The sequence below is a fragment of the Uranotaenia lowii genome, chromosome 3, assembly GCF_029784155.1.
Source record: "Uranotaenia lowii strain MFRU-FL chromosome 3, ASM2978415v1, whole genome shotgun sequence".
Taxonomy (NCBI): Eukaryota; Metazoa; Arthropoda; class Insecta; order Diptera; family Culicidae; genus Uranotaenia; species Uranotaenia lowii.
The window spans coordinates 332,189,278-332,211,730 of record NC_073693.1 but is presented as its reverse complement, the minus strand read 5'-3'; the positions used below and the strand labels follow the sequence as shown (position 1 = coordinate 332,211,730).

General features: G+C 38.4%; 1 protein-coding gene and 1 long non-coding RNA gene across 7 annotated transcripts in view; one reads left to right on the top strand and one right to left on the bottom strand.

Moving 5' to 3' along the window:
* Positions 1–19,717, top strand: part of LOC129751174 (protein ultraspiracle-like) — a 146,503-nt gene extending 126,786 nt beyond the window's left edge. For all 5 annotated transcript variants that reach the window (XM_055746528.1, XM_055746525.1, XM_055746527.1 and 2 more), the window contains 3 exons: positions 18,345–18,515; positions 18,588–18,813; positions 18,879–19,717. In XM_055746528.1, coding sequence (XP_055602503.1) covers positions 18,345–18,515; positions 18,588–18,813; positions 18,879–19,123 — 642 coding nt within the window. In that variant the 3' untranslated portion in view covers positions 19,124–19,717. The remainder of the gene's footprint in view (positions 1–18,344; positions 18,516–18,587; positions 18,814–18,878) is intronic.
* On the bottom strand, positions 6,067–6,761 carry LOC129751175 (uncharacterized). 2 transcript variants are annotated; one of them, XR_008738634.1, is made up of 4 exons: positions 6,631–6,761; positions 6,418–6,572; positions 6,263–6,353; positions 6,067–6,201 (listed from the first exon to the last, which is right to left on the bottom strand). It is a non-coding gene; the product is annotated as an uncharacterized LOC129751175 (long non-coding RNA). The 2 variants fall into 2 exon arrangements; XR_008738633.1 differs by having other exon boundaries at positions 6,075–6,201; positions 6,259–6,353.
* Positions 19,718–22,453: the final 2,736 nt, after the last annotated feature.

Sequence of the window (22,453 nt, the reverse complement as noted above, 5' to 3'; positions counted from 1 at the left end):
TTAGATTTCTAAAAGTAGTTAGCCTTAGTCGCACGTTTCGAATACGTCTATCGGTCAAGGCGATGTAGCTGCAGTAGTAAAAGCCTTCAGTTCGCTGAATTTGCCATCGATAGAACAATTCATGGGCCGTTAAAATTGGTCCACGTGGGACAATTCGCAGTCCAGACTTTCCTCGACCTGACGGTTTAAGGGACGTGGTGAAGCCGACACCGAACAAGGATGGAACCATGCCGCTCGTAAACCCGGTGAAGGCCGAAAAAGTTCGTAGCCAAATAACTCTTCTTCTTGGCCCTTCGAATTATGGCCATGTGATGGAACGTCGAAATTGGAAGCAGCGTTTGAGGATTCCGGGCTAATACATAAAGTTGGCTTGCTACGAAAAATAATTAGGGGAACTGGGTATAAAATGCGCAGTCGGGGCAAGGTGAACCTTTTAAATATTTCACTGAATATCAACTTTCCAACACTCAAAATGATGCCAATCGCTAGAGTTTTACACTTGTACGTCTACCTAAAACTTTGAGGACAAATGAGCTTTGAATTTTGAGTAAATCTTACTTTCAAGTTAATTATTTTTTTCAAGCATATTTCTTGTAACTTTTACAGCTCTCCTCGTAAGATATTATGCCATCAGTAAAAACTTTTACTTACCTGTGAGCTGTTCTAGCTATTAATAAAAGTCTTTTTATTCATCAGCCATCGAAAAAATATTCTTTCAATGATTTTTTTGTATCATTTGAAGGATTTTTACAAAACCTGTCGATTCGGGTCAAAAAAGCCATGAAATCCTTGAACTAACAAAACCTAAATTTAACAGTGCAGCCAAGACACATTCATGTTTTATGAACGTTCGACTACCAAGTTGCTACAATTATGTATGAATTTATGCTCAAATAAAAAAAAAGCTGTAATGAAATTTTTTAAATGTTACAATGTACAAAAATTGTTTTTTAAACGCCTTGAAACAACCTTTTATAACGGATTTAAAATCAATTAACTTTGCTTATAATTGAACAGTTTGCAGATCTAGCCGCACTGCGCGTAGCAATACACAATTCTCATGCTCGTGTTGACAAACAAAAACTTCGTTCGAATTTGTGTTGTTTTGTTTTCAATTCAGTGCGGGAATTATTTAATCGCCGTTATGCCACGGAGTTACGTGCGGAAAACCAATCGTCGGTTGTGGACAGCGGACACCTTAGCAGCTGCATTGAAGGCGATCCGGAACGGGTTATCGAAAAGGCAAGCTTCAATCAATTTTAAAATTCCGAGAAAAACCCTTTTGCGATACCTCGGCATGGAACAGGCCAGTGAAGATGGGCTTTTGCCATCTCTTCCACCGCTCGGAAGTTTCGCTCCCGTCTTCAATGCCATCCAAGAAAAGGAACTTATCGAGCACATCCTCCAAATGAACCAGTACGGCCATGGAATGACAAGAACGGAATTGCGGAGCCTTGCATTCCAACTAGCGGAAAAGAATAAATTGAATCATCCTTTCTGTCGAAAGAAACAACTCGCTGGTCGTGATTGGTTAGCTGGGTTCATAAAGCGACATCCGGAAATTTCTCTGAGGTCAGCAGAGCCAACATCTCTTGCTCGAATGAAAGGGTTCAATCGATCCAGTGTCGAGCGATTTTTCGAACTTCTTCAGGAGATCTACAGTAGTGATCAGTTCCCTCCAAACCGAACGCAGACGAGACTGGTTTCAGTACTGTTATAAAATGGCAATTTATTCCGTGGTTTGTGGAAGCCCCACAGTGAGACGTGCTAACGGTCCATAAATGCTCAATTTCTCACGTCTCACTGTTACACCGTTTCTATGTTTGAGAATGATCCAGAGAGCCGAACTGGAAGGAAAACAAACGGCAATAAATCATAAGTTTGATTGCAACCACCAACGAGCGCGTACGTTTTCTAACTCGATCCGAAAACCCAGTACTGGAGTGAAACAAAACTGCTCCCCCATCGTCGGAAAGGGGTGATAGTGCAGTGGAGCGTTGATTAATCGCTCGAAGTGTTGTTTTTAAAAGTTTTTATTGAGTGTTTACAGTCCACTCTTTAGTGTTATCGAACATTTTTGGTCCTTCGAGCCGGATAATCCAGTGAAATTGTTGGGCATTTTGGACGATTCATCAAGTGCTGGTATTGTGTTGCCTATTGTGTGGTGGACATTTTGTGTGGTTGGGACGCTCCAATTGTGATTGGTTGGCGTCATTTTGGACGCGCAATAGCAACAAAGAGCTATTATTGAGGAAGATCGCCATCGCGGATTCCAGCAACCAACATCAAGCCGCTAGAGTTTGGGCCTAGCGAGGAAGAAGGCAGTGGATCCCAATCGGAGTTGGCACTTTGGATTCGGAATTGGAAAATTTTAGAACGTTGGTCGGATTTTGAACGGATTTGGCTGGATATTAAGGATAAGTAGCGCATGTCTGTTGTTGTTGGTGTGTTATTTTGGATTTTTTGAAATTGTGGCTTAAAAATAAAATTTGAATTTGGAGAACGTATTTGGGTAGATGGAAATTTTACTTTGTGCAATTCCCTGAGGTAATTCGATACTCTTGTCTTCGAATTGTTGATTCCACTTTGGCTGTCAAGTCGCGATTCCCAGTCAAGGTCGGTTTTGTGAAACGTCGAGCGATTTTGAGTCAGTTTAGTCTGAATATTGGTTGGATTTTGAGTAAATCCATTCTGAGTTTGAGTCAGTTTTCGGTAATCTGAAATTCGTCAGATTGGGTTTGGATTCTAGTGAATCAAATAAGAGATTGTGTTGGATAAGTGAATCAAATTGGTGATTCAGTCAGATTGTGTTTGAATATAGAGTGAATCAAATTTGTGATTCAACCAGTATTGTGTCGGATTGGAATTGTCGAATTCCTATTAGTGCAGATCGAGTTAAGTGGTTTCACAGACATATCTTCGTGGTCTGTGATATTCGGATTGAGGTTATTCACAAGTTTTGGAATAAAATAACTTGCAAAATGGAAGACTACAGCATTTTGAGGAAGCAAGAGCGCCAGTTGAGAGCCTCAATTAAAGGAGTCGCTTATTTCGTGCGGGATTATAAGCAAGAGCTTCATGAATCCCAGATTGAAGTCAGATTGTGTCTGTTAGAGTCGACCATGAAAAAGTACTACCTGGTAAGGCAGAAATTGGAGGTGCTTTTGGATGCTGCCGACAGTGACGAGGAGAAAGAAGATACCAAGGAATCAGAGGCAGCAAAGAAACGCAGGCTTCAGAGGCAGGCTGAAGAACGTGAAGCAAAATTCGACGAAGAAACGCTGGAAATGGAAGGGCAGTACTGCGCATTGAAAGCAGCACTCTTGGCTCTACGTCCGAAGAAGAATGAGTCGTTGAGTTCTTCTGGATCAGGGGAAGGAGCTGAAACCATGTCACGCGTTAAGCTGCCTGACATCAAGCTGCCAGGTTTCGACGGGAAGCTTCGTGATTGGATTCCGTTTCGAGACACGTTCTTCAGCTTGATTCACAACAACGAACGTCTCTCTGATATCGATAAATTTACGTATCTACGATCAGCAATAAGTGGCGAAGCGCTTCAGGAGATAAGTTCTATCGAGTTGTCTTCTGATAATTACCAGGTAGCGTGCAACATGCTTGAGAAAAGGATCGAACCTTTGAAGAAAGAAAGCGGCGAAGCTTTAAATCACCTGGTCAGTGATTTCGATCGGAATATCCAAATGCTGGGCAAGATAGGAGAGGACACCGATAAGTGGTCGACGCTGTTGGCATACATGTTGTGCACTCGTCTGGATTCAGTCACACTTCGTCAGTGGGAGAGTCACCATAATTCAAAGGATGTTCCGACGTACCAGAAGGTGATGGACTTTCTGAGGGATCAGGCATTGGTTCTGCAATCGATAGCACCGAGTAGGTCAGAAGACATCGAAAGTCGTCGCTATCGTACAACCGTTCACACCACATCGAGAATCCAGAACAACTGTGTGTTCTGTGGTAATTCGTTTCACCCAGCATCTGCGTGCGGCAAGTTCAGAGCGATGTCAGTGCCCCAGCGCTTTGGAGTGGTCAAGATGAAGCGGCTCTGCATCAATTGTTTGGGTTCTGGTCACTTTGCGGATCGTTGTAGCAAGGGACCATGTCGTGAGTGCAACAGAAAGCACCATTCAATGTTGCATAATAGTTTTTCGAGTCAGAGCTCCGTTTCACAAAACCAGTCGACAGTCAACAGTCAATCATATCGTAATAATAATCGCTCAGGACCTTCAGGTCAAGAACAAGAGTTGATTAGACAGGATCAACAAAGTCAGGCTTCGTACACAAATCCCCAAGCACAAGAGAATTCCTCTAATTCCTACCCCATAATACAAACACACATTCGCCACACTCAACCACAACACACCACAGACAATTCTTTTACTTTTAATGCGGCACCAAGGCCGAAAAGCGCTAAATTTCGTTCGCCTCGAGTTCTTATGTCAACCGCTGTAGTGCGTGTTGAAGATCGTTTTGGTAACCATACGTTTGCAAGAACATTGTTGGATTCGTGTTCTGAATTTTGCTATGTTACAAAGAGCTTTGCGAAAAGATTGCATCTCCGAAGAAGTCGGAATGTTTCGAGAGTCCAAGGTATTGGAAATGAGTCAGTTAAATCGAATGAGTCAGTTGAGGCAAGAATTGGGCCTCGTGTGTCAGAAATTTCTTCATTCTCGGAAGATATGAGTTTTCATGTGTTGCCTAAGATCACGAGTGATCTGCCCACCACCAAAGTATCGCTCAATGGGATCAAGATGCCTCATGATTTGGTATTGGCGGACCCTGAGTTTTGGAGCCCAGGTCCGATTGATATGATTATTGGGGCAGAATACTTCTGCAATTTGTTGCGTTCAGGCAAGTGTAAAGTTTCGGACGATGGTCCAACCCTGCAAGAAACTGAGTTTGGATGGGTTGTTTCCGGGAGAGTTCCGGATATTTCCTTTGAAACCTTTACGTAGTCAAAAAGATCAAAATGTTTTGTCAGTTTGGAAACCATGATTTGCTAAAATTTTGAGTTTGAATCATGTATTAATAACATGGAAGGCTTATGGAAGGTCTACTCGAGCTCACAAGAAGCATTCACAAACATTCCTGAATATTTGAAAGACTATGAGTCAGGTTAGAGTTTGAATTTGAGATTCAATAGTGAAAACCCTTGCTTTGAAGTGGGACACATAATTAGATAGTTTATTGTTTGAATATTTTTCGTTGAAAGTTTCGAAAAAGGCGTCTTCCAGGTCGGAGATACAGCTCTGAAGACGAAATATGAATCACCGTAAGAAATTTGGTCTGAATTCAGATATAACGCTCAACTCGTCAATTATTTGTGTTGATGAGATGGTCCATTGAAACTAAATTGAGGCTTGGAGTTTTCAATATATTCGCATTTGATTGAGTCAGAATTTAAAAATATCCAGAAAATATTCGTAGAGATGAAGAATCGCTAAGCTCAACCCGTTGTTCGGGGCCGCTGTCGAAAGCTCCGTTACCAAAATCTCAAAAAAGTGAAAAAAAGGGTTCTTGCTTATTTTCATCTCTGGACGTTTCGTAGAATAAATCTTATGGTCGAAAAAACGCCAATGTTGTAGGCCAAGAGTGTGAGCTGTGATTCAAAAGTAGGACTACGTCTGATATCCAAATCGTCGAGCAACAACTGTTGAATAATCAGAAGACTATTTCTTGATGGGAGTCGGAAATTTGAAGTAGTTTGACAGACAAACTGATCGCTAATTCAGATTAAGAGTCAGAAGCTTGTGTGGCCAATGAGGCCCCCAAAATGTCAGATTTTGAGTCAGATAAGTAAAAAAAAGCATGGTTTATTGTCGTATAAATAGTTGCGTCTGTTTGTCTGTGACTATAAGCCAAGTCAGTATATGAATGAAAACATTTTTCATTGATCGCCTTGTTGAAAAAGGTGTTTCTTGTTTTGCATGATTGATTATTTCGTGGCAAAGTACCCGAATCTGGTTGTGATATGTCCAACAACGAAATGTTAATCACTTTGTGTACCTATATTTTTATTTCGTCCATCACCATGAGCATCATAGGTACGGATCCCGCTATCCTACAGAGTCCTTGGAAGCGCTATCGAACCTGGTACCCTGACCTGATTGTGGTAGTGAAGTCCTTACGTTTAACACCTAAGCGTCCAGTCCCAAGTAGCCCCGTGCGACGGTCCCTCAGATGTTGCTGCAATACATCTGAAATGAGTGAATTATGCTCTTTCATAATTGATGGAAAACATACTCACCGATCGCGCCGTTCTTGAATGATTTTCCCGGGACACTGTTTCCATAGATCGGTTGCCTAACTGAACGCATCGCAAGAAGTTGCACGAAAGGCTGAAAATGAATGAAATGAAAACTGTTCAATGCTGGATTCAAGTATCATTGCGAGCGCACTTACCTGGCAGTTATCGGTAACCAAAATGTAGCTATCAATGTTGGGTGCTTCATCGTTGCTGATAGTACTAATTGATGATGTTTGTTCTTGCACCCACCGTGCGAACGTCGGAGCCACATTGAAGAAAAAAATCCTCTTGGCCTGGCCGGGTGAATGAGCTGAAATGTTTGGAAAGGTTCGTCACTTCAGCGCACTTAGAATCGAGGAAAAACTCACCTTTTGAAGTTGCAGCTTGGTTTCACCAGCTTCTACGGATTGCGTGGCACCGATTTAAGCAAAAATGTGCAACGTCCAACTCCGAATATCAACGGGAATCGTCGAATTGTTGTCCCGTTACACTAATCAGGAGCTTGAATCTGTCGAGTTTCCAGTCACACGAATTGTCGAATCAAAACAAACCACACGAGGATGAGAGAATTTGGGGAGAGAATTCTCCATGGGCGTACGGGAATGGGAAATAGATGGGTTAATCACCCTTAAAAGATCTTAAATTTTTGGGCAACAAAGTTGCATTTTGCTTTGTATAGAGTACATTGGTAAATCAAATTTGAATTGGATTGGCATGGAATTTGTACTAAATGGGTTCATCACCCTTAAAGATGTCGATTTTTCGCGATTAAGGTCGCATTTTGTATTATATACCGTAGATTATATTTGAATTGAATTATTTATGTAAAAATTGCTAGCATTTGTAAGATATTGTGTTGAAATCCGGTGGTTTCAAGGGGGCCGGAATGTTATAAAATGGCAATTTATTCCGTGGTTTGTGGAAGCCCCACAGTGAGACGTGCTAACGGTCCATAAATGCTCAATTTCTCACGTCTCACTGTTACACCGTTTCTATGTTTGAGAATGATCCAGAGAGCCGAACTGGAAGGAAAACAAACGGCAATAAATCATAAGTTTGATTGCAACCACCAACGAGCGCGTACGTTTTCTAACTCGATCCGAAAACCCAGTACTGGAGTGAAACAAAACTGCTCCCCCATCGTCGGAAAGGGGTGATAGTGCAGTGGAGCGTTGATTAATCGCTCGAAGTGTTGTTTTTAAAAGTTTTTATTGAGTGTTTACAGTCCACTCTTTAGTGTTATCGAACAAGTACCGTGAGTTTTTGTTTTTTATTTTTCTCACTTGAAAACCTTGTCAATTTTTTTTTTAATAGGTTCCGTCAAAAGCTTCCAAAGTTTTTGCCAAGAAAGGTGCACGACAAGTAGCTGGAGCAGTTGCCGCAGAAAGAGGTATAAATACAACAGCCATAATAGCTATGTCCGCAGTCGGAGAGTTTATACCTCCAATGTTGATTTTCCCCCGAAAACGAATGAATCAGGCTCTTAAAATTGGAGCTCCTGAAGGATCGATTTTTGCGTGTTATGAGAGCGGTTGGAGCACTACCAATACGTTTTCCATATGGTTTGACCATTTTTTAGCCAATACTAAACCATCAGCAGAATCTCCTGTCCTTCTTATCCTCGATGGACATTCGAGCCACACCAGGAACGTGGAAGTGCTTGAAAAGGCAAAAAATAGCCACGTCAGGATTCTTTCAATACCACCTCACACATCGCATAAGCTGCAGCCGCTGGATGTGTCTTTCATGGGACCACTCAAGTCGAATTACAACGAGGCTCTTAAACAGTTCCAGAATGACAATCCTGGAACACCTGTCACTATTTTCAACGTGTCCGCTTTAATTAATACCGCATACTCCGCAAGTGCCTCTATCTTGACTGCAAAAAATGGATTCAAAGCAACCGGAATAAGTCCTATAAATAGACACATTTTTAAGGACGAGGATTTCGCAGCTTCTGATTTCCTGAACGAAGATTTTTCCGACCGTGTCAGTGTGGAAAACAATGATCCGAATGTAGTGGCACCAAGGATCATTGCAGTAGATCCTAACTTTCAGAGTGCAGAACCTTCTAACAACGATGTGAATTACTATCCAGCTGATAACAATCTGATGATAAATTACATGAATGACGTAAATGCCACCGAACCATTTGACCAAAGTAATTATAATTCGTCGGAAGGTAGTCTTCTCTTATTTTTAATATCTTCTGGTGAAAAATTTCTCAAAAAAACTTCTTTCTTTTTTACAGGTAATTCAAGTGCTAATCAGTTCGATGCTTCTGAATTTCTTATAATAGATCCGAATGTGTACTATAGTTTACAAGAAAATGGAAATATTTCTGTACACACTTTTATGTCCAATGATAATACTATTGAAATCAGCCCCGATAGCACTATCGTTCAGGAGACCAGTATAATTAATCAAACTATTCAAAACAATTCATCCGGATTCAACGATAGGTCTTCCGTGCTGAGAACAAATGAAGACAACCAACCAAGGCGATGGGATTTCGGGATTCGGGTTCCAACTAAAGGAGAGCTCAAGGGATTCGATATGCCACCTACCGTTACAGCACCAATACCTAAAAGAAATGTTAAAAAACGTCAATCACCTAAATCGGCACAGTGTGTTGAATTAACATCATCACCATATTGTAAAAAGTTATTGAAGGATAACGCTGTTAAAAACATCAAAAGCATCAAAAAGAAGGATAGTGTTCGGAAAGGCCGACAGCGTAAATTTGCTGCAGATATCGTTGAAGATAATCTATGTTCATGTTGTGGGATTTTGTTCAGCATGTCTGAAAATGGAGAAGGATGGATGATGTGCATTCAATGCAAAACATGGTTCCATATCGAGTGCGCAACCAACCCGTCTTCAATAACTTGCGATATGTGTAAATGAAGGCCATTTTTCTACTATATTTTTATAATTAAAAGAATTAAAAGCTGAACTTCCAGAGAATACAATTTTGTTTTTTATCTTTAAATAAAACCCTTTACTGAATTATGTGTCTTTCATTTTGCATTCAAAAGAAAATTTTCATTAAAAATGGAAATTTTTCACCGCCATCCATTTCTTCTTTGACAAAACCCATAGTTGATCGAACCATCCATAAAAAACTTCAAGGAAACAACAATATCAGAGAACTTAAGGTTCATGATGAAATTTTGCTTTCTTTTCTCTATTTCTCTTCTCCAACCGGTTCATTTAGTCTAAGGATAATAAATTCTTCCAATATCGAAAGTCAACAAAATTTTATTTGCTAACATTTCTGGTAGATTTGTGTTGACTGATTCTACTTATCAAAACTGGATCCACCATCGGAAATCAAATTCAATTATCCTAATTTCAGCGGTAAGTTTCGGTTCTATGTAAGAATGCAGGAGCTGCGCATTTTACCTCTTTGTTGTGGTTCATTTTGTACACACATATGGTCATTTAACCCCACATGTTTAGAAAATCGATTTTTTGAAGGCGTTTTGAAATTTAACGATAAAGACGTGTTTTGTTGACTTTAATGCTTCTAAACGCATGAGTTTTGAAGAAAACTGATTTATTTTCATAACTAGCGTCGAATTTATGAGATTGGATTCGTTATTGACGAGTTATTTAAGATTTCCCTTAACGTGTGCATCTTACCCCCAGTTCCCCTACAACGTCCTTAGCAACAAGCGACTTCATGGGAATCTATGTTCACACCATGGTAACCACAGCACATCAACGACGTGGAATCGGTTTTGATATAAGTGAAAAGTGGGTCGGAACTCTTCTAAATACTGGCAGGATTTCGTAGGAAGTCAGAGCACCTGAGCCATCAGCAGGAACAGCGTATGCAGGGAGGAAACAATTTGCAAAACCACCACCGCAACAGCACCAAGAAAGGCAACCATCGGATGTGAAATGAGGTCCTAAAAGCGCTATCTTTCAAGGAATTGTACATCTGAAGATAGTCTACCGTTTTATCGACGAATGCAATGGAAGCGAATATTTTGGCGATGATTCGAGCTGGTATTTCGACTCCGGTGCTTCAAATCCTTTTACCAATCCTGTGCCGAAATTGGAAAACGTGGAAGTTGGACACCAGCGTTGCCGTCGTTGCAGCTAACAAATGTGCCATGCAGGTAGTGGCGAGAGGAAAATCGATGCTGTTGCCCGATAGGTAAGCAAACTCGTCTTCCTTTCAACAAGCAAGCTCACTTGCGCAAGAAATCCTGGAGGTGGTCCATTCCGATGTCTGCGGAGTTCATTGGTTGGGCGGCATCGGATATTTCCTTACGTTCACGGATGATAAGTCTCGTCGCATCGCAGTTTATTTCCTGAGAGAAAATCAGCAAATGAAATTTTTTAAACATTCGATAATTACCGATGTTCATCAGAGCAGCAGACATGGCGAAAGTAAAAAATTCTGCGAATCGAAAACGGGAAGAAGTTTCGCAACAAAATGCTGGAAGATCATCTGAACAATCTGGGGGTTTGTCATCAAACAACGGTTTAGCCGAACGTGTGAACCGTACTGTGGTGAACGGGCTAGGCGCGGATTTGAAGCGGATCTGCTAAGTCATTCTGGGCAGAGGCAAGAGCGATCTACCTGGTGAATCGATCGCCTACCAAAGGACACGAGGTGACACCTGAGGAAATGTGGAGCAAAAGGAAGCCAAACCTAGCCCACGTTTGAGTATTTGGTTCCCCAGCAATGGTCCAAATCCGGAGGCAGAAAAGTAGGAAGTGGGATGCAAAGTCCTATCCTAGGAAGAAAACGTTGATAACATCTCGAGACGTCTTTTTTTCGAGTGAAAATCCGAAGCGTAACAGAGTGGTGTCCGTATGGATGTTCAGTTTCCAGCACAGACGAATCAAGCGACAATAGTAACGATGCAGCACGTGACGTGACAACTACCGCTCTCCCTCCGCAACTATCTTCAAATCCATCCGTGTCACAGGCGTTGAGGCGCTGCGGACGGGATTTGCCTTCTAATTGTTTTTTAGATGACCCTCCTCTAGACTAATCCTTTTGAGGAAATGAGAATCCCCATCAGGGACTGACCGCCAAAAGTATCCATGATAGTGACCTCGTACTCGTCCCAAGGCCCTGAAATTCTCCCAACAGTTTGGCGTGGATTTCGACAAAGTCTTCGCACCTCTCTCCAAACAGGTAGCGTTCGGTACATTGTTGGTGGTAGCAAACAGTCGTAACATGGTCGTTAAACACGTTCACGTCAAGACTGTGTATCTTCATGGACAACTGGACGAGATTGTCTATATGAAACAACCGGCCTCAAGCAGCATACACTCGATTCGTTTCTGTGAAAGACGTCTTCCAGCATTTCCAAAGCAGACCCGTGCCTCTCAGGGCCGTAGGAAGAACCGACTCATGGGGGGGGTTTTGGTGACTAATTTTTACCTATGATTTTTTAACTAAAAACACACGAAATCAAAAAAAAAATTAAAACAAATTATGTTTGTAACTATATGATTGTTCATTTTTAAGTACTCATTAATACTTTTCGTATGAAATTGTAACTTAACAGAAGACACGAATGCCATAAAGATGGTAAAGTGTCATTAATAAAACCTTAAAAAAAGTAACTTTAGAAAAGTGGTCCTTAGCCAGAAGGGTGAGTAAAATTTTTTTAATGAAACCTCTGGGAACAAAATTTGAAATTTGATTTCATCGATAGTTAAAATTTTTGAATTTGTTTGAAAGTCAGTTAGATCAAAGTTATTTGATTTGAGCATAAAATAAGTTCTTTTTAGGGTAGCCTTCAATTTCTTTTAAAAAACTCATTCTATACTCAAATCAAACAAGCCCAATCTTGTAAACTCTTTTGCAAATTCCAAGATTCTAACCTTTAATGTAAATATACAAAATTTTACAAAAAAAAAAAACAGTAAGAGATACAAATTTTCGAATCAAATTTGCTTGATACAAACTTGAACTAAATTTTTGATTTTAGTTTGAAATTTGACTTTAAAAAAGCTGCAATATTAGAAATGTTTAACAATTCTACGAAAAAATAAAAAAATTGTGCAGATTTTTTACGTAAAGATCAGGTACATGTTTCTTAAAAAGGCAATATTCATCATAAAAAATCCATTCCATGCTAAAAATCCTGTGGATAATTTTTTTAAATATAACTTGGGATATTTTGCATGAATCAAAACTAAGAAAATTAACTCAAATTTGTGATTTTCAGCTGAATTGTGTGTACAAACTTATTCTGATTAAAAACTTTGAAATCTGGAAATTGAACTGAGAAGCAAATTTTTAAGTTTATATTCTCTTGAATTTCTCAACAATTTTATGTCGATTGAAAAACTCATTCACAAGCTAAATCTTTTTCTGAATTCTTAACCTTAATTCAAAAATTGAATTTTGAATCTGTTTACTGAATATCTTTACGATTTCCGAAATATAAAAAAAAAACGATTTCCGAATCTTAATTCCAAATCTGAATTTCATGAGCCAAATCTTAGAACCCTCATTCATGATTCTATTATTTAAATTCTGTAGTGCTGGTTAAATCTAAATTCATTATTTCAATTATTTATTTTTATTTAATCTGTTCTGTGAATCTGATTTAAAATGTGAATTTCGAATGATGAATCAAAATCTGGTTTTCAATTTTGGATCGCCACTTACAGGCTTTAAATGTTTAAATTTTGTGTTCACTAGAATAAAGTTTAAGAACTTCGAATTTAAATATTAAACAAATTATTAAAATACTGAAAATGCATTTAATTTTCGAAAAACATGATTTAAATTTGATATGAAATTCAAAACGGAATTCGAACAAGGATTTCAAAGCAGCTTTGCATTCCTAATTTTTTATGATTATTCGAACTGAAAATCAAGAATCCTTAACTTGATACAAAATCAGAAATACGGAAATATGTAGAAATACAATTTTAGTTATAGGAACATAGAACCAGAACCTCCAAAATGGGTTTAATTTTAAATTTAATATTCAGAACTGAATTTCTATGAAAAGGTTGCCAAATTGCCCGGTTTTAAACGGATAGGCCCGGTTATTTAATGATAAATTTTGTAAAAGTTTGGTCCGACCCGGTTGCCCAGATTTCATTGGAAAAGCACAAATTTTGCCTGAGTTTGTTCTCATTCTCATTGTTCTCAAATCAAACTTAAGGATAAACAAATTGTGTTGTAATTTGTTTTTTATTTATGCGTCCAAATTTTTTATCGCAAGTTAAAAAAATTGTCATGAAAGGTTTTTTAAAGTTTTTTAATAGATTTTTGATGAGCAATTCCTAGGTTTTAACCAAAATCGACCGTTTTTACCAAATCGGTCGACATTTATGAAATCAAATACCTGGATTTTGCCAGGTTTTTACACAAAACAGTCCGGATTTGTCCGGCCCGGATACGTGCTGAAAAAAATCTGACAACCTCTATGAATAAGTGAGAAAATTTTGAAAAACTGTAGCAGAATTTTGAACTTGAAATGGGTTTTTGAAGTTTTGGTATTAGTTTTCAGTTCAGATAGTTACTCTTGAATATCTTTGCTCTATTATCATAATTTGATTATGAATTTAAAATTTTGAGTGTAGAGTAGAATAGCTCGCTTGCTTTTTTGGACCCTCATGGGGGGGGTTTAACCCCCAAAACCCCCCCCGTTCCTACGGCCATGGCTCTATATCCGTCGAACGGAAACTTTCATCGCCTATCTGTTGGTTTACGTGGACGATATGGATATGGATAGTTCTAGGAATGATGAAAAATGTTTTAAATTTTCGGTTGAACACTTTCCATACAACACAAATATTGTTTTGAATATATTGACGTTATTATACATCGAATTGGGATGAAAATTGGCACACGAGTGTTTTTAAGGGACGAGCAATGATATCAGATATTACATTTTGTGTAAGGAGTCGGTAAAAGGGGTGGTCTACATTGACTGTATGCTGTTTTTGCGATATACCGGATTGATATGGAGTTTTCTTATACACTACTGGAAATAAGTATAAAGACAACATAGTTGTTACTGCTCTTACGTTTACAGTGTAAACAACTGTAACCTAATGTTAGTCAATGTAAATGTAGTGGTGAATAAAATATTATCCGTGTGTCAGAATGCATGTGTGCGTGTCGGAGTATAAATATTTTCGTTTTGCGCCTGGGAATAAGTATAAAGACAGTTGTTTGCTTCTGTTCAATTTCGCTCGCGGAGGATATTTTTTACGCTGAAAGTGAAAAGTTTTGCTCAATACGAAGTAAATTGATGGTAACAAAGGAAGAAAACATCATTGGTCAAGGTTTTCACATTTTATTTGATACTAGCTGACCCGTTGTGCTTTGCTACACCTTCCGGAAATAAATGTAATTTGTAAAAATTTATTGAAATTTAGATTTTAGAGAGCATTTTTTTAAATCAAACCTAATCATACTTCAGAACCAACAACTTTGAAATGAGAGCTGCAACTGCAGTTCTGAATTGCAACTCAAAGATAGTATATATTATTTACAGGAACTTGATCTCTAAACTCGTTTTTCAAGATCTGAAATTTGTACTCTGTACCCAAAAAAAACTTTTTTAAATATGGTCCCTTCTTTGAAAAGCTCTTTATCTTAAATTTACATGGAGCTCTCCCATCTTATTCAATTTTGTCCCCCACTGCTTGAAGAAGGTAGGCCAATTTAACCGGCTCGATACCCAAACAGCACTTATCATGGTAATGAAAAAAATATTTAATTAGTTATGTATCAAATACAGTGCAAATTTCTTTTTTTTAAATAAATTTACTACGGTAAACATATAAATATTTAAAAAAATATCAGTTGCATCACTAAATAAGTTCTCAGCTTTTTTTTTTTAAATTATCTCTTTGAGAGTCAAATATTCAAAAATGTAGGCAAACACGAATTTCTAAGTTTACATTTGTCCCGTATATTGGGGCAAGTGTCAATGCAAAGCTTATTTACAGATACGTCAGAGTAATGGCTTTACAATCGAATGCTGTTCAAAGAGAATGACCTTCATTTACAAAGACATTTAAGAATTTTCAATATCGGCTGCAGTTTCAACAGTCGGAATACCCCTTCTGGTCTTTCCAACATATTGAATCATTTTGAAGATGAATTTCTTTAAAGTTCGACGTTTGCCCTTGCCCCTCCGTGTAAGGTGACAGAAGAGAATATTGTTTTTAACAAATTTCTTTTAAAAATTTTGCGTCCAGTTGAATATCAGTTCTAAAGTCTCGCTTTTCAAAAACGAAGTGGGTCAAAAGTCTCTTTTATGCAGCCATGTAACACAAAAACACTTTTCATGTTAAGTACGTACTTGAATTGGTATGTAAGCAAAAAGAACGATGGTTTTTTCAGAATTATTTAAAATAAAAAGCTCCCATTTTCATTTCTAAATTCGTTTCAGTTGTGTATTTGGGCCGAAGTAACAATTTCTAGAAGAAAACATAATTTTTAATTTTTTTTAACAGAAAAAGTTGAACGTTTGAACATGTTCTAATGTTCCTTGAATGAAAAGTCGAATGCTACCTACATTAACACGAACTAAATATGGAATTATTTTTGCAAATCTTTCAATTGGTTTTGATTCTATTGATAAAATACCAATCCGTGTAACATCTAGGCGTCATTTATTACCACGTGCTGTGTACAAATCAAATAAGCAAGAAAAAAACACATCTAGGTTGCATATCGCCCCACGTGTTTGAGAAACAGGCGCCTTATTGTTAAATTTTCCAGCAATCAATGAACAGTGTGCTTTGGTTACTATCCTCTTGCGACGACGTTTGCTCGCCCATGGAGATAAAAAACAAACCCCTCAAAGAAAATATGCTTGGTTGAGAAATACGCGCCAAAATATTCCTACTGATCAGTATGCTATGCCTGGGTTACTATCCTTTTGCGACGTTGGCTGGCGACGCCTCGACCATAGAGACGAAAAACAAACCGCCCAAAGGAAAAAAAAAATCTCAAGAAAATGGATGTCATGACTTTAATTTGTTTCGAAAATCTACAAATTTTGTATGGAAGCCTCTCCTTCCTTAAGTCGGATGGAGTTTTGACTATTACAGAAACCATCCCCGGCCTCAAAAACCCTCAGATGCCAGTTTTGACGATGATCGGTTCAGTAGTTTCCGAGTCTATAGGGAACAGACAGACAGACAAACATTCATTTTTATATATATAGATTTTCAGGAAAAATGCCAAAAATAGCCTTTGAGCGATTATGAGAAGGGTAGAGTAAATACTCTAAACATATGCCACAAGGAAGCGATGTAGACGTCCATCTTCCCTGATGCCGAGGTGTAAGAGGGAAATTAAACGACTGGCGGTCCACCAAAAGCTTTCTTCTGAAGAAATCAAGGCGGAGATGAAGCTGACAGTATCTGGGCGTCGGATTCGGCAGGTTCTCAAAGACGATCCTAATGTTTCCTTCACCAAAACAACGCTAAGACTTCTTCCTCGTCACAAAAAAGCCCGTTTTGCTTTTGCCGAAAAGTACCAATTTTGGGACCAAGAGTGGTCAAACGTGGTTTCTAGTGACGAGAAGAAGTTCAACCTAGACGGGTTTTAGCAGCCGCTGGTACGACAAGAGGCAGAAGAGGCCAACGAGAGAGAAACGAAACTTTGGTGGAGGATCTGTCATGGTCTGGGCCGGCATAAGCATGGCTGGAAAGACACCTGTTTGTTTCATCTCTACCCGGATGGACTCACAAGATGTATTGCCAGCTATTAGAAGAAGTTCTTGTTCCATTTTCGGAAAATTTTATGGGCAAAACATGGTTTTCCAGCAAGACAATGCTGCCTGCCATGCGTCCAGAGCTACGAAAGAGTTCTTGGAACTTCATAACATCCCTCTTTTGGAGTGGCCAGCCTACAGCCCGGATCTAAATCCGATCGAAAACGTTTGGGGGATTCTCTCCCGTAACATTTTCAAGCATGGCCGAAGTTATGAAACGGCTGGACAAACTAAAATGGCGATTCAGAACGAATGATCTAATCTGGATCCGAATGTTTTGAAAAGCTTCATAACTTCTATGTCACGACGATTGCAAGAAGTCATTGCCAAGAAAGGCGATGCTACACATTATTAAAGTCCTTTGTTTTTGAAAATCAGATCAATAAAAACGTGTTTATCTAATAAAATAGACTTTGTCTTTATATTTACTTATTTCCAACCCTAAAATACGCAATTAGAGCATATTTATTTTAAGATGCATAAATCTTGCGAAACAACTGTATTTCAAGAAATGGTATTCTTCTATGAATCTATCGTGGACAATAGTTGAATTGAATAATCACAGGAAAGTACAGAATTCCCTATATACAGCTTGTCTTTATACTTATTTCCAGCAGTGTATAAATTTTGTGTGAGAGCCGGAATGGTATTTTTCATTCAACATCATCTTTTTTATCACATTTTAACGAAGTTCGTACGCTGGTAAAAATTATTAAAAGCTAAGCTGGTAAATGTAAAGTTCTATAATTCATTTATGAGTTTATAATTAAAGGAAACTAAATTAAGCACGTGGTGTGATATTGTTGAAATAGAGGCGTTCTACGCAACACTATGTGTTTAGGTTGAAAGTCACAAAACGAATAACCTAGTCTTTTATTCAATCTTATATCCGGAGCTTGTGCCTTCATTCTCACATTCTCACGCTCTCCCACTTGGGGTTGTTCATGACTAATCGAAAAGCACTTTGCTATACATCACAGTAAAAATTATTATACCAACTGACCATCATCCAAAATAAGCTTTGTTGACCTTATGTTTTTATGTTTTAACATTTTAATTCGGGTTAGAAATAAAACGCATATTACTAAGTTTGAATTTAGAAATAAAAGAGACCAGCTCTTCCAGTTGCTAGTTTATTTATGCTTTTCCAGAGCAATTGTTTTCATTCGGCGGACACGCTTAAATAACATTAGCTTCTCTTGGATACTACATTTATAAGTTTTGTTCTCCTTGTTTTTCGAAAGGATTGAGCTGTTTATTGGCTACATCCGAATTTTGCCTTCTACAAGACACTCTTTTATTGATGTGTATCATTTTTGTCCGCTAAAATTCTTTCAATTTCCTATTCCTTTCAGGGAGCCGTCTCACATCTGTGCCAGATGGTGAACAAACAGATTTTCCAGCTGATAGACTTCGCCCGGAGATTACCAAACTTTACCAATCTGCACCGGGACGACCAGGTGATGCTGCTTCGATGCGGCTGGAACGAGATGCTCATCGCTTCGGTCGCCTGGCGGAGCATGGAGGTAAATTTATAGATTTTTACCTTGAAATGTTGAAAAATAATACTAATTTCAATTTATCATGTCTACAATTAGTACATCGAAACCGAACGCTCAGCCGATGGAAGCCGGGTGACGATCCGACAACCGCAACTGATGTGCTTAGGACCCAACTTCACCCTGCACCGGAACAGTGCCCAGCAGGCTGGGGTAGACACACTGTTCGATCGAATCCTGTGCGAGCTGGGCATCAAAATGAAGAGACTGGACGTTACCCGGGCCGAGCTTGGCGTGCTCAAGGCCATCATTCTGTTCAATCCTGGTAATTCAAACGTTTTTCTTTACTCGATAAAGTCTCCCACTAAAGAATTTACTTTTCAATTTTAGACATCCGAGGGCTTAAGTCACAGAAAGAAATTGACCACATGCGGGAGAAAATCTACGCCTGTCTAGACGATCATTGCAAACAGCAGCACCCGGCCGAGGATGGGAGGTTTGCCCAGTTGTTACTCCGGTTGCCAGCGCTCCGGTCCATCAGTCTCAAATGTCTGGATCATTTGAACTTCATCCGGTTGCTCAGCGATAAACATCTGGACAACTTCATCATCGAGATGCTGGATACTCCTATGTAAAAAAAAACAAAACCACAGTGAAGCAGTGTGCAAGCCGTGATAACGCAAAAAAAAAAACTAGACAGATAGGATGCAAATTGATGAATGTAGAACGCAAATTTACAACCACGACATCGTAAAATCAAATTTAAAAATTACATAAGAGAAACGTTCGCTTTTTACCACGGTATTCTTCTCCTCATCACATTTATTATTTTGTAATGAAATGGCACTTACACTATTGCATATTAGGAGCGTTTTTTCTATTGTGTATGTACTGCTTTCTGCTTGTGGCAGAAAGCTTCAAGTTTAGGCATTTTCGTAATTTAGAGCGGTAATTAGCGGAAGACTCCAAAAAATAAAATACAAAAAAAATAAACACACTTTAAATGAAGTTTTAAGCAAATTGTAGGACACAGTAACTTATTACATAATGAATATATTTTAATATATATTAAATCTGATTTAAAGTAAAGAAAATGATTCAAAACAAAACATGGTGCAAATAGATTTTATAAAATAAAACAAAATAAACAAGAATCGATTCACGATCTACAAATGTTAAAGAAAAAAGAGAAAAATAAAGTTTAACATTATTCGCGCATTATAGACAAACTTAACCCTAGGTTGTTGTTTTTTATTTGTTGCTTTTCGTCCCGTCTTTGGTCTATAAAAAAAATCAATCAAATGAAAACTTAAAATTTTCTTTAAAAAATCGCTCAAAAGTGCGGCTTTTTCCAGGGATTTTCATTGTGTTGAACTGATCCCAGTATTTTCTCGGGATCCAACGTTTGTTTGTTTTGTTGTTTTATTTATGATTTTAAGTCTCTTGGTTTTATTCATCCCATAGCTTCGTGATGAGCACAAATTATCGGGTGGTTGCCAAACATTTGCGCTATTTAAACCATCTATGAAAAGTGCTGAATGAACTATTTTCAGATTTGTCTTTGCCTTGGTAAATGATCGTTTCGCCCATTGTTTAATAAAGGGTGATACGGTCAAAATTTGGTCAATATCAACTTGACGTATTTCTTTCAATTTTGCATTTAAAAAACCTGAACACCCTTCATTTTAAAGGTGTGTGTGTGTAGAATGTTGCTCCTATTTTGATTTTGGAATTCACTCTTCAGTTGTCAAAATGCCGTCCAAGGAAGAAGAGCAGCGTATCAAAATTTTGCTCGCGCATTGCAAAAATCCGAGCTACTCGCACGCAAAGCTGGCAAAATCGCTAAAAGCTGCCAAATCAACCGTTACAAATGTAATTAAAGTGTTTGGGGAACGTTTGTCGACAGCCAGGAAGTCTGGATCGGGGGAAAATCGAAAACCGGAAGCCGCTGAGACGACAAAGAGAGTTGCCGGTAGTTTCAAGCGAAACCCTAACCTCTCTCTCCGAGATGCCGCATGCCGCATGCCGCGATCCCGGAGGCTGTACACGACGACGCTGACGAAGTTTGACTGCGTGGTAATGGACGACGAAATCTACGGTCAAAGCCGACTACAAGCAGCTTCCGGGACAGGAGTTTTATACGGCAAAAGGAAGGGGAAAGGTAGCAGATATTTTCAAGAACATGACACTGTCAAAGTTCGCGAAGAAATATCTGGTTTGGCAAGCCATTTGTATCTGTGTCTTGAAAAGCAGCATTTTCATAGCTTCCGGAACTGTCAACCAAGAAATTTACGTGAAAGAGTGTTTGAATAAACGTCTGCTGCCTTTCCTGAAGAAACACGGTTGTTCCGTACTGTTTTGGTCCGATTGTGCATCTTGCAATTACGGTTAAAAAGGCCATGGAGTGGTACGCCGCCAACAACGTGCAGGTGGTTCCCAAGGACAAGAAGCCTCCCAACACGCCAGAGCTCCGCCCAATTGAGAAATACTGGGCTATTGTCAATCGGAACCTAAAAAAGACCAAAAAAAACTGCTAAGGACGAGCAGCAGTTCAAGGCAAACTGGCTTTCTGCGGCGAAGAAGGTGGACAAGGTGGCTGTACAAAATCTGATGGCAGGAGATAAGCGTGAGGCCCGGCAATTCGGATTTGGAAAAGCGGAAGCCAATCTGAATATTTTTCCTGAATGTTATACTAAGTAAGCTTGAAAAAGAAATTTAATTTGATTTTTTAAATAAACAATTTCAGCGATTTACACGCGTTTTCCCTTGACCAAATTTCGACCGTATTTTATATGCTTCGGAATGTTAAAATTTCGTTCGATAAAAAATGATGGAAAAAAACTAAAGTTTGGAAATTTACACCATATTAGGATTAGCTAAATTAAGAAGAATCGTTAAGCATTTTCAACTCGAAATCGATTAATTTTTCACTTACACTGTCTCCAAACTCAAGATGTAATAATTTTTTTTCTGATTTTTCCACTACTCTGAGATTTCAGTAAAAGTAATGTAAATATATTATGTAGATAAATACAGTTATAGAAATTATTTTAATCAACATTTTAGATTATCTAGAAAGTAAGATAAATAGATAGAAAGTTTTAAATGGTCGCAACTGGCAATCGACATGTTTTAAGGGAACAGTAAATCTCGAGGATTGTAGACTGGTAGGCCATGACTAGTTGTCAACGAACGCGTTTTTTCTTCGCTCCGTCGCTGAAATTTTTATTTTTTAATATTCGTGCCGTGGTTTTTGTTGAAAATTCTAAATTTTCCTACTATCGAACGGTTGGATGGTCCAATAGCTCGTAAAAATTATCAAAGTGACACTGTTTCTATTAGTGGATGGAATATTTCGAGACTTTGTGCAACCGCAAAACAAGAGAAAATCAAGAGCCGGCTGGAAAATCCATTATCGACTTTCGGAGACCTGAGGCATTGTCTTAGTTGGTGAGTTTGTTCCATAAATGTAATTCACGTAACATTTAATATGTTTCTTGAGATTCGGAAGTCTTCACCCGGAATTTTCCAAGTTTGGCAGTATTATGAGTTTTCACAGTTTCCCGAAATCAATGTCACGTCGTAGAATTTCTTGGCACAATATTCTTCTGTTTTTCAGTTTTCTATAACCTAGCCCAATGAATATATTTTTATTGTTATATTTTTATGATTTTGTAAAGCTTTTGTGATTGGTATTTAATGAAATGTAATAGAGTTATGAATTCCTAAGCGAGTCATTGAGGTTTGAAAGTTAAAAAGCTTCTCTTCATCAATTGTTAACATAATTTATAAAAATTGAGACAGTTTTTTTAAAAGAAAGCTCGGATTCTGTTCCATTTGTTTGGATTTATTTTTGAGATTTGGGCCTTTCATACATATGAATAAGTGTTGATTAATCAAAATTTGGGAATTGGATTTTTTTTTTGTTGGTGTGAGCAGAAGGTGAACATTGAACGCAAGGCTTT